Genomic DNA, 14,009 nt, shown 5'->3' with positions numbered 1-14,009 from the left:
TGTCATACACAGCCTGTTTTATACCCTTTGCATTGGATTTGGGTACAATTGATGTTTCTCTGAATATTTGACATGTTTCGGGTGCTGTGGGATTATTACACGACGCTCTGTATGAGTGTGGATTAATATAATATTCATTGGAAGTGTTTTTACTCCACAGCAGTTCTTAATAGTTACTTGTTAGCTGAAAGAAAATGACTGTCTGTCACGGGTAATTTGTCTCTAATTTTAGCGTGCTGTAACATCATTACTGAGCATCTTCCACAGCCTGCATTTAATTAAATCTCTTCATTTATTTTGTACCTGAAAATGACAGCTTTGATTTCTGCAGAGCACTGAAGGGGGGGGGGGGGGGGGGGGTTTGGGGGCGTGCATGATTTTAATACCTTCTGATGTAAACCTGATTTAGAAAAGAAAGGGATATCACTGGTGTTCTACATCATGGTACAAAGTACAGACATGCATTGGGGCAGAGGTTCAAAAAGAGATGTTGATAACCTGTTCATCTCACGAAGCCCCTGAGGGCCCCTGCTTTACATAAATCTGAACTGCCTCTTGCTTGCTAGTATGATTTCATAATTCACAGGCTGTTGGGTTCAGGTGCCTGCCTGCCTTCATCCAAGCCTCATGGCAGCTGTTCAGTGGTGTTACCAGCCCTCCTTCTCTGTTTTAAAGATTACTGCACCATGTACAGTGTTTGTGTATAAGATTGCATGATTGTAGAATTTTAATTTAATATTGAAAAGACTGTGAAGAAACAGTGAATCCGAAGTAAATTTGGCTTACAGTACACTGCACAAAAACTAGCGCCTATATTTGGCCTGTATTTGACAGTGGGTTAAAAATTCAAAATGTTTAATGCTTGGCTAACGTTTGAACAGCTGCTTTTTGCCCTTGATCCTCACAGTTCATATTCGACTATGATTATGGTGCAGCACTATCATTATGGTACTGTATGAGCACTAGAGATGATGCTTTCAAATTTCATTTCTTGCCACTGATGAGCTGACAAGACAGAAATGGTTGTCTTGGAGAACCTCTTGAGCGGAGCCTGATTATTAGCGCTAATGAAATAAACCTTTCCTCGGTACCTGTGTTCCATCACCTTGAAACTCTCTTCCATTAAGAACCCTTGGCTGCTCTTTGTAATAAATCAGGCCATTCTGCACCTGTTTAACACTGATCGCCATGACAACACGGTGCCTGTATTACAATCCAATCTCATTTCCATTATCCAGAAGATTGTTGCTTGTCTGAAACCTGCTCTTTCCTCTGTGGCTCGCATTAGCATGGAGAGCGACCCCAGGGAAATTCAATCACACACCCTTCAGATCCTCACTGCAGTCACTTCATTCAATTCAGTGGGGACTTCAGTCCTTCCAGGCAGAGTGGGGGGCAGCTGTCTTTAGAGTGGGGGTCCCTGGCCATTACAACTGCATGGAAGTATCATCCCTTCCAAAAGCAAAGCAAAGTTTCCCATAGTAAAAGCATAGCAAAGTGTAACAAAAGCATAGTGAAAGCATGGTAAAGTATAGGCAAGCATTGTAAATTCCAGAGGGGAATGGCAAAGCATTGTTCACTATGGTTGATATGTAGTATAACCATGGGAAAAAACTGCAAAATGGCCATGCAGATTTAACATGGTAAACCTTTATAAAGTATACGGGCTGTCTTTCTCACTATGAAGAGAAGGGAGAAATTAGAACTGTTCATAAAATGAAACTCGCTTTGTGCCCCAGAGACCAGAATGTTGTGCCCGTGACGGCGGCTAACATGGTCTGGAATAGCGAGGGAAACTAAAGCCATGGCAGTTACTACACTGCGTTCTCAATCTCCACAAGACAGTGTTGTTTTGAGAGTGTGAGGTCCTTGTGTCGTTCATGGATGGGCGATCATCTTCTTGACTCCCTCTCACCCAAATGCTGCTCAAGTGACTGTCCTTTAGTGATTGAATAGGGATTGAGGCATTGTGCACGTCTGGAGTCACAAATAGGGACTAACCAGCCTGAAAAACACAGCTGTACATGTCAAGGGTAGAGAAGGTTAACTCTTTCAAACTCCTGCACAGAGAGAGAGAAGGACAAGAAGGCATGCAGTAAATGGACATGTGGGATCGTTTTCCAGGTCATTCAAGAAATGAGTGAAAAACATTTGATCTTCAATGACCAGATTCCTGTAAGGGGTGTAAACAGCAGCCCTGGGACTTGAACTCTCGTGTGTCTAGTCATCTCAAGCCGAGTACAGCAGCAGTGTTTATGGGGTCTAGTCAGAGCAAGTTTTTTATAATTGCAGCATGACAGAAGCCCCAGAAGAGTAAGAGTGCAGTCTCTGAGGACGTCTCTATACTGTATTGTTAGGCTGATATTATTGACGGGTAATTGACTGTATTTCTACTGAGTCTCTGTAGACTGTAGTCTCTCTGCCCTACACTGTCCTGTCCTGTCCTGTCTGTATTTAGCTTTACTTGCCCAACACGTTGCATGCTAATGATATTCTACAGGGCTGGTCTATTTTAGGCACAGTGGCAGCATCACCATGCAATGTGTTGTGTGAAATAAATCTGCAAACGACTCAATCAGCAACATCACATTATTCTTAGCAACTAATAATGTCTTTGAAGTGGGATCAAATGAGATGAAGCGGCTTGCAATGAAAACAAAGCTAACCCCCCCTCCGCAAGTTAAACATTGCTATGAGAAATGAGATTAAACTCCTAACCGTCTTTTGTGACTAGGATCCATTGTTTCAAATGATCCCTTTTTTAAAGTACATTTGTCTGTTTGTTGAAACCTCCTTATTTGGTTTGTTTTATCGTGCGAACCTTGCCTGCAGTGCAGGTGGTTTGTACCTTTTATTCCCTTATTTTCTAAGCGTTTCTTCTTTAAGTGTTTCATTAACTCCTGTGTTTTTGAAAGGAGATTCCCTGTTGCACAATGAGACACACACTTCCTGAGGGTCCTTACGTTCACAAAGCATTAGCAGCACAGAAGGCTGATGTTAAAAAACTGCAAATTAAACAACTCCATTGAAAGTGCTCCTGCATGCACCTTGGCTGTTTACTGAGAGTTCTGCAACATTAGCAGCTTGCCTTTCATTTTACAATCAAATGTGCTGCAGACTTAGCAAGCGGGTCATTACAATGCAGTGTGCTTCTATACAAGGGAGTCATTACAATACAGTGTGCTTCTGTACAAGGGGGTCATTACAATGCAGTGTGCTTCTGTACAAGGGGGTCATTACAATACAGTGTGCTTCTGTACAAGGGGGTCATTACAATGCAGTGTGCTTCTGTACAAGGGGGTCATTACAATGCAGTGTGCTTATATATATTGCTCTTTATGTGGAACATTCCAGGGTGCTTTTACAATAAAAAAAATAAAAAATTAAAAAATGTAAAGCCAGTTTAAATTTCCAGTCACTTCAGCTCCAAAAATAAGCCAACGCAATTTGCTTTGTGAACACAGCTCCTTCAATTATATGACTTTGTCTTCAGTTCTTGTTGTTGTGTAAAATGAACACGTTCTTTACCTTTTCAAAAAACTGCAGTTGAAGTCTGGAATAAACACTTTGATAATATACCTCAAAGTATCTTATTGCATCATCTCTCCTATGAATAGGGACATGTCAAGGTATGTATGGGACAGGGCTGTTACAGAAAGGTGGAGCCAAAATCTCTTGTTTGAGTGAGAAAAAAAAAAAAAGAGGAAGTTCATTCTACCAGTGTAGCAGAAATACAGCATCTGAAACATCTTATTAATTTGAGTAATAACAAGGTTTTAAAAGTCAAAGTTACAATTGATTTTATTCACTGTACACATACTGCAGCCTGCAGGGTTGATGTCAGAGGAAAGGGTTACTGTGTAGAGGAAATGGCATTATTTAAAAGTTTTTTTTGTTAAAGCAGAGCAGTGCTGGTGTGTTTTGGTAATGAGAGGAATATGATCGTAGTGTATGATTTATTCTTTTTTTTTTCTTTGATCATAGCAACGTGTTTTAATTTGCACATCATACAATGAAAAACAAACTGATTAGTAATGGCTAGTATTAAGGCTGACTACACTGTGTTTCACAAAGTTCGAATCAGTCAGGATCACTTTTTAAAGTGTTTCCCTTGGCAGAGCTGCCCATGTGCTCTGAAGCTGAGGAGAAGCATCTGGTATCTTCTGATGTGTCCCGTGATGTGTGATGGTGACTTAAACTGGGCTGTGTGCACAGTGGCGTTTGAATGTACGGTAATGCTCTGTGCCCTGTGATTGTCCAGTAACGCCCTGTTCTGTCGCTCCCTCTTGGCAGGTATGTGGACACTCTTCTCAAGCTGATCCCGCAGGTCCTGCAGCTCCAGGAGCAGCTCCGGCAGGCGGTGCAGAGCGGAGACATGGAGACCTCGCACGGGATCTGCCGCATCGCTGTGGCGCTCGGGGAGAACCACTCCAGGTAGCGCTCCCCTCTTTGTAATGGAGATTATAAATCACGGACTGTAAAGTATGAGAAATCGGACAATCGTCATTCAGGGTTTGTCAAAATTCCAATGCATCTTATCATGTGTATAATGTAGTTGTCAACCCATGCAGTGAACAAATACCCCACTTTTTTATGTTTAATATTAGCTGATGAGTACAGAGGTGTGTTTTTTTTTTTTTTTTTTTTGAAGTAAATTATTTGTCATTTAATAAATTAATACATTGCTTGTAGGGTGTTTTCTTCGCACTCCTTTCACCCAAACTGCACATGATCTCTTAAAACCATAAGAGACTCCCTATGCACAACATATTATCAATCAAAGCAGTAGCAAAGCCCCTGTTTTAAAGCCCATCTCTGCAGTTTTGCCTCATGTTATCAGAAGCTTAGACCTTGCATGGCTGTACTGAGTGCTGGTGTTGATTTCCCCTGCTCTGCCTCACTCTGTCTGTCCGTCTTTGTGTTGCAGAGCGCTGCTGGAGCAGGTGGACCACTGGCAGAGCTTCCTGGCGCTCGTCAACATGATCATGTTCTGCACAGGCATCCCGGGACACTACCCTGTCAACGAGACCACCAGCTCCCTCACACTCACCTTCTGGTACTCTCTGCAGGTAGGAGCAAGGTTTGTGCTGTTTCTAGCATGGAGGGTCTTTATAATGAATTCAGCTTGGTGTAGCTATGTAGTGTTCACGTAAAGGCACGCCTGCAAAAACAAAATAAAAAAATAACACTACATCGCTATAATTCTACCTGACATTTCCAGCGTTCTGCTATTTATGTTAATGGCTGGAGTTCTAGAGTTTGCATTATTAATGACAGAGAATCTTCAGAGACGCGACTCTCTGTCGTTTTGCTGCCTTTTTGTTTTGCACTGTCAATTTTATTCTGTTATTAAGAGATTTAGACAATAGAGAGCTTTTCAATGCTGTGTGTGGTGGGGGTGGGGTAGGAAAATGGGTTTTGGTTTCATATTTCAATTTCTCTCCTGCTTGTTCGTTTCATTTCCAATATGAGCCCCCCTCTTTCTCTGGAGCTGTGAATTGGTGCTCGCTGCAGAGGAATGGAATAATGAAATTAGGAGGCAGTCATGTGTCTCTCTCTCTCTCTCTCTCTCTCTCTCTCTCTCTCTCTCTCTCTCTCTCTCTGTATGTGTGGGTATAACAGTGTACCTATATATATATATATACACACACACATAGGATACTGAAGAAGACGACTGTAAGATTTAAGCTTATTTTAATCCTTTTTTTTACTCCACAAGCATCGAGGTCATTGTAGTCCGTGCTACTATAGGTGAACTTTATACATTTAAGATAAAAGCAGCACCTTCGAATAATATAAATCATTAATTCAGTAGGAAACCATTAATGGAATATTTCTTTTTTTTTTTTTTAATGGAAGTATGTCCTGTGTGCTTGAATAAATCCTCTCCCTCCTGTAAGTGGTTGCTGAGCGCGCCGGCGTGCTGTAGTGCAGTCCCAGGGTAGTGTGTTTGCTGAGAGGGAGCTCAGTTCATGAAGCTTCTGGAACATGTTCACGCCTTCCACCATCATTGTGAGGTTACAGGTTAACCCCACAATAACTGTTAACTTAATCTATAATGATATACTATGGTTAAGCATTGCAAGACCATGCGTGGTGTATGACATCAAGGCCAAACCATCGTACACATTTTCCTGGCCAGACCATGGAGTTTCAGAACATGAATGACGATGAAACTTTCCTGTTCAAGAAGGGATGAAATATTTATTGGTGTTCACTGGAGCAAAGGAAATGGAATGATGAGATGAGGGGGCGGCTGTGTGTGTGTGTGCGTGTGTGTGTGTGCGCGCGCTTGCGCGTGCGTGCGTGTGAGTGTGTGTGTGTCAGACCATGGGCGTGCCTCACAGTTGTTGTTCTGTCCGTCCTGTTCAACAATGGTACCATGGTGTACTGAATGTCTGGTCCAGCACTGACCAGAAAGGAGCAGCTGTGTCCAGACTCCTTGCAGGGCATGGCACAGGGTCTGTAATCAAACTCACCCCTGTGATCTCATCTTCACAGCCAGACACAGCAGCTTCAGCTGGGGAGAGAAGCCCTTTTAAAAAAAATAAAATGCTCCTTAATTGCTTTTTCTTTCGAGCTCACATCAAAGACAGCACTCCCTCTCACAGTAGCAATTTTAAAAACGCTTTCAGTATTTGTGTTGCAGCCGATTCAGAATGCCATTGACAGGTCAGAAAAGACTGGATGTTGAAAGGGTTAGCAACATTAATTCACAAACAGATTGATTATTTCTCCACACCAGGATATGCAACAGTTTAACAAGCACCTGGTCTACAGTGCCTTCCTGAGCAGCTACCGAGATGATACCATCACAGAAACGCAATGCAGTTCAGTCCTCAGAGATGGTAAAGACTCGATGGTAAAGATTCAAGACTCCCATTGAATAGCAGTTGGATCTATTCCAGGCTTTAGATAATAACAAACTCAGGTTTATATTGTAAACACCCATTATAACCCTGAAATGGCTCTATGCAGCTGCTACGTAAAGGAAGTCTTAACAAGCAAAGTCGGTCGTTTATGATAATGTTATCTTATTGCTGATTGTTCGAATGAGTTCATTAGGACCTTGATATAGATTGTATAGCGACATGTATATTGTATTGTACTGTGAACGGCTCTCATTGCAGCTTCATTGATGAGGCAGCTGTGGGATCCCTGACCTAGGGCTGTGAGGGCGTGCGTGCGTGCGTGCGTGCGTGCGTGCGTGCGTGGCTGTGAGGGTGTGGAGTCACAGTTCTGAAGCTCCTCTGTGGTGCTGGGTGAAGAGTGTGGCGTCTCCACTCTGAACAGGGAGTCCGATGCTGTCAGTCCAGCGCTGTACTGTGCCTGCCCTCCATCCTGAGAGCACTGCAGTAAAGGCTGAGCGTGGCCTGTGTTGTGTTTTCCAGGATGACATCATGTCTTTCGAGGCCAACAAGCAAGTGGTTTACATGCAGGTGTACCGGCCTGTCTACTTCCAGCTGGTGGATGTGCTGCTGCACAAGGCGCAGTTCCCTTCCGATGAGGAGTACAGCTCCTGGTCCTCCGACGAGAAGGAGCAGTTCAGGATTTACAGGTACAGGCATACGGTACACACAGGCATACAGTACACACACACACAGAATATATATAGGACTTAATTATAGGGATAAGGAAGCAAAAGAGGCACAATTGCAGATTTTTTTTTTTTTAACCAAGCTTTCTCCCCGAAACACAGAAAACAACCACTTGCCACCTTTCAATAGATCTGTAAGCATAATAACACAATGTCCAAAAGGTGTATATATATATATATATATATATATATATATATATATATATATATATATATATATAAATATAAATAAAAATCTCAACAACAGCAATACTGAAATCTAACTTTTATCACACAGAGTTATTGTGTGTTGCAGCTGTTTTGTTGTTTTGCGGTGCTGTGTGTAGTTTTTGGTGTGGCACTGACCCTGGCTTGTGTGAATTCATCGCAGGGTTGATATCTCCGACACACTCATGTATGTGTATGAGATGCTGGGAGCAGAGCTGCTGAGTAACCTGTATGACAAACTGGGACGCCTCCTGACCAGCATGGAGCAGCCCGCATCCTGGCAGGTATGCACTGCACAGCAGAAGAGTGGTCTGTCTTGTCGATACATCATTTGAACACTAAATTGATTGCCTGTGTTTTGCATTTGTAATACGTGATTCAGGCTCGTTTCTGGACCCGTAAATTGTGGATTTTAAACTGTGTCTAATAGGTAGGTAACTGCAAGAAGCAGCTGATGCAATTAGTATGTATTTGCAATACCTTAACAGTATGTTTGTCAGCTGTGGGGCCACTAGCACAGTCACCTAGGACTCTCTGAATGTGTACAGTATTTAAAGCAGTGCTTCCAGGTTCCCTTTAGAATCTGTAAGATCTTCTGAGGACTACAAACCCATCATCACTGAGGTGCAGAAGCGGATCAGATAAACGCATTGCTGACAGCAGCTAGAAAGTGAATGGAGGCACCTTGAGAGCTCTGAGTCTGAGAGCAGCCAGAACCGCAGCCTCCTCTCGGATCTGCTGCTGCTTACCGCCGGCGAGGGCCTCATCATTGCCGCTCAGGCAGGGCGTGAAGGTGCACCGCGCTCATTCATCACGCTGCCCGGGACATGATGGCTTCAGAGATGCTCCGCGGCCCCTGGGACCCTTGATTTATGAGCCTAGAACACACATGTGATGTTCAGCTCTGAATGAGAGTGGTGTATCTATCAGTGAGGTGTGGGGAAAAAATACACGCTGTCAGCTATTTATTTTTCTCATGGGGAAAAAAATATACTGTAAGTGATGCACTGACAGTAAATATTAGGGGTACCTAATGGCACCTTTTTTTTTTTAATGGGCTCTTTTGCTAACAGTGCAAAGCCATTGCTGAACGCTGTTATTGTGGTGAGTTTCTTAAAGGGGAAGTGCAATCCAGACACACGCACATTCAGGAAGAATATTCATCACAAGATCAGTAGCCTGGTTACAATCGGGTGTACCTTTTCTTCAATTCCAATTTATTTTTAAAATCTGTTCCCAGTTCCCATTCCCTTTTTAAATCAATCCCAAGTCCCTCAGAGGAATTGGAATTGTGAATTGATTTTAAAAAGGAATTGGAAATGGAGTTTCCCTCGTACCTATCGTCCGCTCTGAATCTCTTTCGGTCACGCTCTTCTGTAATCTCGACGAAGGGGTGATTGCAGGTCACCCGGCTCTGAGCCCTGACTCCTGTCTGTCTTGCTGTCCCCCAGCACACAGAGGCCCTCCTGTACGGCTTCCAGTCCATCGCAGAGACCATCGATGTGAACTACTCTGACGTCATCCCTGGCCTCATCGGGCTCATCCCCAGGATCAACATCAACAACGTGCAGCTGGCAGACACCGTCATGTTCACCATCGGTACGAGCCTGCCTGCTGCCAGAGGATGGGTGTGCGCAGTACTGCACAGTTACTGCACTTACTGCACTGCACTATTACTGCACTGCACTTCTTGCACTGCACTGCACTGCACTGCACTGCGGCCCTTGCTGGCATTGCAGCATTCCTACGTGGCATTGATTTCTGTTCTACAGTACAGCAGACTCTCAGTCTAATCAGAGCAGGGATTTGTTCAGAGAGCTGATAAGTATCTGTCCATGCTGAAATGCCTTTTCTAGTCCTTTTTTTTTTTAAATGTTTTTTAATATATATCAATATTTATCAGAAATGACTAGTAACCCTTTAAATAAAAAAAAGCTGTAAATGTTTACATGCTTATCATAGAATTGTCATGATGAAGTCTGGTTTCTATAGAGCTGCTTTTAGCATGATTTTCATTATGACAGCAGCGCAGTTCAGACTAGCGAGAGTCTATGTACATATTTCCTTACTTTTCTGGTTTTGGATTATCCAGCCACGACACAGGTTCACATGCAGTCAGTGTGATGCTCAGGGGGTGGTCTCAGGACATGCTGAACAGGAAGTAGCACTTACAGTATATGCTGTTTCTAAATGTGCTTCACCCAATAAAGCTCCTCCTCCCTCTCATCTCAGGGGCCCTGGCGGAGTGGCTGGCAGACCACCCTGTCATGATCAACAACGTCCTGCCGCTGGTGCTGCATGCGCTGGGTAACCCGGAGCTCTCCATCTCCAGTGTGTCCACACTCAAGAAGATCTGTCGAGAGTGCAAGTACGACCTGCCGCCCTACGCAGCCAACATCGTCGCGGTGTCCCAGGTGAGAGCAAGCGCGGCGCGGCACAAGCACCTCCCCGAAAATTAGATATGTTTGTAAACCTGCCATGACAGCACTTCAAACACATCTCAGAAATGTTTGAGACAGACTCCATATAGGCAGGGGTGTAGATTTTTATAGTAGAAAAAAAAATGCTGATATGTTTTAATGAGGAATAATGCCAGCCTAAGCAGAAATCAGGATTTTTTAATTCCTGCTGATCCTCAGCATTTCCTTTTTTTTTTTTTTTTTTTTTTTTAATCAAAATATTGCTCTTTAAGCCAATCAGAACTGAGTGTTCAGGGTATTTATCTAAGGGCACGGCTGGTGGTGAGAGCTGCACTGTATTGTTCTGGCTGCAGGCTTAACTTGTTTAAGATGCTAAAGAGCTTTGGTACATTAGTGTGAATTACATGTACACATGATTCACACACACCCCAAGACTGGCCAATGCAATTAAACCCTGATTACCCAGACAGCCCCCTGGTAACCTGTCTTGTTGTGTGCTCTGTGCTCTTCTGCCCTGTTTTCACAGAAAATGCGCAACTGTATGTTTTTAATAAGTGAAAGTCATATAACATAATTCCCATTTGTAATTGGATTATCTTAACAATGTGATTATCCCTCTGATCCCAATTAGTTTGGATCACAGATGTTTTACTGTGTGTGTTTGTGTGTGTGTGTGTTGAGCAGCGTTGAAGTCCTGCAGCCATTGGGGTCTTGTCTTGTTATTTGGGTTTCATCTATATTTGGATGGCAGGGTTTATGTCCACACAGTCACAAATTAAAACAGAAACACCTTTGAAGGAATCGTGTTTCATAGCTGAAGGCATTTCAGTCAGAAAACCTTGCCTAATTAGTGGCTGCTGCTTGTTTTTAATTGGCCATTACAGGGAATGTGGTCTGACCTCCGTGTGACCCGCTGTGCTTTGGTCTGCTCTGATCGAGGTGACTCTTGTGTTTTTTTAAAGTGAACCTGCGGCCGTGGTGCAGCTCGGGCTATTCAAACAGCCTGCCAGAGAAGTTTGAAGCAAAACCAGACATGTAAACAGCCTGGAAGAATCAGATCAGTGCTGTAAAATACCACCTTTTCTTTTACAGATTTATCAGTAGGCAGACTGCAATGACTTCAGCTCCACTCCCAGTACACCAGCCTGCATTGTTACTGATTGTTGTTATGACAGTGGGCACGACACTGTGGTCTCACAGGCACAGCTGTGAGGATCACTGCTATATGACTACAGTGACCCCCCTTTATAACGCTGTACTCGGGAGCCATTGACAAGAGATGTGCAGTTTGTGTTCTGCCTTTTAAACAGAATGCAAGGGCTACTGTAATGGCATTATGGGGCAAATGGGAGCCACGACCACCGCCTGTTTGCAGATGGTGTGTTTTGGTGAGCTGTGGAGAAAAACCACTGGCTGTCCCTTTAGCGAGTTTTCATGTTGAAAATATCTCCAGCACTAATAAGGTACCAGCTTGTTTCCTGCTGCGCCTGGATCTTTTTTTTTAGTTTTTTATCTTTTATCTGATTGAGTTTCTGTGGGAAGGGAGTACCTTTGTAAAGAGTGCAGTGCAATTCATTGCTTTACATTTCCTCCCCTGTCTTGCTGAAGGTAATTTCACTCTGTTCCTTTCTAATGAAAAGTCATTTGCATTTCTAGATGATAATGCGACACTAAAGACGGCTGGATGCCAGAGTGACATAGTGAGGCAGTTACTGGTCACACACACACACACACACACACACAGCCTGCTTGCTTGCTTGCTCAGTTTTATGGAAGAAAAAAGCATCACTGATGTTCCTTTTACAGGGTTTGCAAAGCAGCTGACACTGAGCAGAGCATGTGCCCAGCCCCCCTCCCCTTATCCCTGTGCAAACAGTCCCATTCTCTGAGAGATGAGATGAAGGATTGCATTGCTGTCAACGGTGTGGTTTCTTCACATTTCATTTTCGTTGTTTCTCTGTGCTCGTTCTCTGCAGACACTGTCTTTGTGAGATTATTTGAAAGAAACAAAGGAGGCTTGATGGATAAAATGTCCTTGCCAGGGAAGAAATAACCATTCACCAGCCTCTATGGGAAATGAGGGAGATACGAATATGAATATTTGTCAGACCCCAAATAGGATTTCAGAACATCAATCAGAGAAAATATCAAAAGAGAAGAATAGTTTGATGTGGCATCCTGAGAATGCAGTGTTTTGTAGCTGGACTGGTGATGATGAATACAGTGTCTTAGCAGCTCTGTAAGGATGTGTCCAGTTTGGATTATGACAATTTGACAATTGCAGTAAACAGATAAACATGTCATTATTTCCCTGCTTTGTTTGTTTGCACATGAAAGCAAGGAATCTGAGCTTTGAAGGATAATTTAATTAGGATAATTATGACGCATTATAAATGAACTCTGAAAGTAAGCTGTTGCTTTTGCTCATGAAGTGGATTTGAATTTCCAAACTATAAACTATTGTGAGTAAAAACTAAACAATCAGGGCCCCAAAGACAGACAGCTGGAGTCAGTTTTCTATAGGATATTGAGGGCCAGTTAATAAAGCACAGTGAAAGCATGGTAATGCAGAGGTAAGCATTGTAACGCACAGACAGGTATGGAAACCATATTATAAAAGCATGGCAAACCAGTGTAAACTATGGTAAATGCATAGTATAACCGTAGGAAAAACTCTTCACCAGGGTCAGGGTCAATTCCTGATTTCCAATTCCATTTCCAATCCCTTTCTAAAATCAATTCCCAATTCCTCTTTTTAGATTGAATTGATATTTGAGAGACACAATCATTATTGTGATTGTTCAACACGTTAATTTGACGTCAATTTAATTGACTAACAGTGTTGCCTCTGGGAAGCTCATTTGAACAGAATGCTGCTAATTGCAATTGTGCTCAGTGATGTGTTGGAATTGATTAAAAGGGAATGGGGATGGGCAATGGAACTGCCCCCAGCCCTGCTCTTCAGCTAACACCAGGGGCTGAAGCTGTGTGTTCCCCAGAGAATGGAGATCACTTTAAACATTTGTAAAATGTTTATTTTTAATGAAAAAACAACTTGCAACTTTCAGAAAGAAAATGTGGAAGCTGCTGAGTGGCGTGTGAATGTGGCACGATTAGCATCCATCCAGATTATGCATCCATTAATTGTGATACAGTGTCTTGGAACCGCTTTCAAATCTCAAAGGGGGAGTTTTTAACACAATTAGAGACACTGTGATAATGAACCATGCTCAGTGATCGGCTGGCTAATGCTGAGAAGATTAGTTTAGGTCAGCACTGAAGGTACAATGTCTGTGTTTTAGGATTTGACTTTTATAATTAAATTATGTATTGTGTCTGGAGCAATGTTCAGAACTTGGTGTGCTGTACAGTTTAATGCAGGCTTGTACATGGAAGGGATTAATAACCTTACCATGAAAACAGTGGTTTGTATGAATATTGTGGCTATACAGTAGCAATGCATCTCTTCAATGGGAAGGCTTGGTCAATGTATTTTGCATGGCTGTGACATTCCTCTCATTGCTCCTTGGTTTTATGTTTATTTACGGATCTGTTAGAAGTTGCTTTTTCTTCTACTATGTATATAATGAATGTGTTCCAGCTGCTTGGTGTGCCTGTGCCATGCTTGTTTATTCACAAGCCCAGTTTACCTCATGTCTTTCTTACCATCTCTCCTTAGGAGGTGCTGATCAAACAGATTCACAAGGTTGGTAAATCCACATTCATTGAAAATGTCAAATCAGAAAGTCCTGTGCAAGATGTACAGTAAATAAAGAACAGTTTAT

At 42.7% G+C, this 14,009-nt stretch overlaps 1 protein-coding gene across 2 annotated transcripts in view; it reads left to right on the top strand.

The window, feature by feature from the left end:
- The window catches only part of LOC117409570 (importin-13-like), a 39,398-nt gene that overhangs the window by 13,412 nt on the left and 11,977 nt on the right, over positions 1 to 14,009 (top strand). For both annotated transcript variants that reach the window (XR_009329633.1, XM_034924379.2), the window contains exons 3-9: positions 4,294 to 4,434; positions 4,928 to 5,069; positions 7,392 to 7,558; positions 7,968 to 8,088; positions 9,256 to 9,403; positions 10,037 to 10,218; positions 13,904 to 13,930. Coding sequence is in view for 1 of the 2 variants with exons in the window: in XM_034924379.2 (XP_034780270.2) it covers positions 4,294 to 4,434; positions 4,928 to 5,069; positions 7,392 to 7,558; positions 7,968 to 8,088; positions 9,256 to 9,403; positions 10,037 to 10,218; positions 13,904 to 13,930 (928 nt within the window). In the remaining variant the exon portion in view is untranslated. The remainder of the gene's footprint in view (positions 1 to 4,293; positions 4,435 to 4,927; positions 5,070 to 7,391; positions 7,559 to 7,967; positions 8,089 to 9,255; positions 9,404 to 10,036; positions 10,219 to 13,903; positions 13,931 to 14,009) is intronic.

Source organism: Acipenser ruthenus, chromosome 10, assembly GCF_902713425.1.
Source record: "Acipenser ruthenus chromosome 10, fAciRut3.2 maternal haplotype, whole genome shotgun sequence".
NCBI classification, from domain to species: domain Eukaryota; kingdom Metazoa; phylum Chordata; class Actinopteri; order Acipenseriformes; family Acipenseridae; genus Acipenser; species Acipenser ruthenus.
The sequence above is the reverse complement of the archived record's forward strand: the minus strand, read 5'-3'. Positions and strand labels throughout refer to the sequence as shown.